The sequence below is a fragment of the Nelumbo lutea genome, chromosome 8 (assembly GCF_056320005.1).
Source record: "Nelumbo lutea isolate HS-2025 chromosome 8, American lotus-T2T, whole genome shotgun sequence".
Classification (NCBI taxonomy): Eukaryota; Viridiplantae; Streptophyta; class Magnoliopsida; order Proteales; family Nelumbonaceae; genus Nelumbo; species Nelumbo lutea.
The window spans coordinates 15574603-15576444 of NC_142691.1; the positions used below are offsets into that span (position 1 = coordinate 15574603).

The following is a 1842-nucleotide window of genomic DNA, read 5'->3' on the forward strand; positions in this document are numbered from 1 at the left end:
TCACTTGGATGTAGTGTATTGTGATAGATCTTGCAGGGTTCCCTGCTCCTTTGATTTGTACATTTTTCTTATGTACTCGTCTTATTTCTTTTGTATAATATAATCAGTTGATTTCTCTCAAAAAGAACAAAAAAAAAAAAAGAAGAATGTAGCTGCTATAACCATATCTCGAGGAAGACCACATGAGTTTTGAACACAGGAAAAGTGTAGAACTCTATATGTAGGTTATTCAAAACTATATTCTTATGCAAACTTCCAAAGGAGAGAAATCATCAAGCTTACCCATCCTGTGGAGAATAAAATCCAAGTGGTCTAGAGACTCCAGCTCGTTATTCCACCCTCATTACTTATCCCTCTCCCTCTTTATCTTTATCTCTAACTGTACTTATTTCTCCCTGTACTTCATCTTATCTTATCCTATCTCAAGGTTGCCACTTGTACCAAAACTCCTGTAACATCCTTAAATACTGTTGAATATACTGAACGAGATATACAATTGACCTAGATTTTACATGGTATCAAAGCTGCAATTATCCCAGGCTCGATCCATGGCTTCCAGCATCCCTTCACAAATCCAAAATCTAGCTGATGCGTCAATGACCACCGATGACCCTAGAAGCCCATATTACCTTCATCATTTTGACAATCCGGGAATGATCCTTGTTACCAATGTTCTCACTGGTGAGAACTATGCTTCTTGGTCTCGTGCCATGAAAATGGCATTATCAGCCAAGAACAAATTGGGCTTCGTAGATGGGAGCATTGAGAAACCAGACAACACCTATGCAAATTTTGGAGCTTGGCTGAGAGCCAACAATATGGTCCTGTCTTGGATCTTAAATGCAATTCATAGAGACTTGGCACCCAGCATTCTTTATGCAGAATCAGCTCTAGATGTTTGGAGTAATCTCAATGAACGTTTTTCACTTCGCAATGGCCCTAGGATTTATCAGTTGCAGAGGTCTATAGCCACACTACAACAGCATTCTCAATCTGTTGCAGTCTACTACAACACCCTCAAAGGACATTGGGATGAGCTCACAACTCACGCACCACCACCATCCTGCACTTGTTCGGGTTCAAAGGAGTTTTCCACCTATCTTCAACAAACCCAACTTATGCAGTTTCATATGCGACTAAATGACACATACTCCAATGTTCGGTCCCAGATATTGTTGATGGATCCACTGCCTTCCATTAGTAAGGCTTGTTCATTAGTTCTGCAAGATGAAACACATAGACTTGTATACTCTCAATCCAGCACCATTGAAGGAAGCGGTTTGACTGCGAAGGCACCCGATGAGGAAACATCCACTGCAAACATTGTCAATTCCAACCGTGGTAATACTAAGAGCAAAGAGAGGTGTAGTTACTGCAACATCCTTGGTCACACCTGAGAGGTATGTTATAAATTAAATGATATCCCCCTCACCTGAAAGGGAATCGTCGTGGAAATAACAACAACCCACAACAGTAAAGCACAATAGATTTATCAGGAACCTCCAACAATGCCTATGTTCCTTAGTTAACTCTCGAACAGTACGATAAGCTCATCAAGCTCCTTAATGAGGTTAAGTCTGGTCCCTCCATAGCAAACTTCGCAGGTACTTCTTGCCTTCTCTCAGGTCTAATACCAACTGGGTCATTGACACTGGAGCCACCGATCACATGGCTTCTACCCAGTAAATTCTCAATAACAAACACACCCCTACAACCAGCCTTGCACCCATCACTCTACCTGATGATAGTACTTCCAAAGAAACCTCCATTGGTTCTACTTCTCTTAACGAGCACATGCATCTTGATACTGTTCTTCACCTGCCCAACTTTAAATTTAATTTA

The 1842-nt window shown here is 41.0% G+C and overlaps 1 protein-coding gene across 1 annotated transcript; it reads left to right on the forward strand.

Moving 5' to 3' along the window:
• The first annotated feature begins 512 nt into the window (after positions 1-512).
• LOC148842966 (uncharacterized) lies at positions 513-1397 on the forward strand. Its single transcript, XM_088959354.1, has one exon. It carries the CDS (start codon positions 513-515, stop codon positions 1395-1397), a length of 885 nt encoding a protein of 294 aa, XP_088815480.1.
• Positions 1398-1842: the final 445 nt, after the last annotated feature.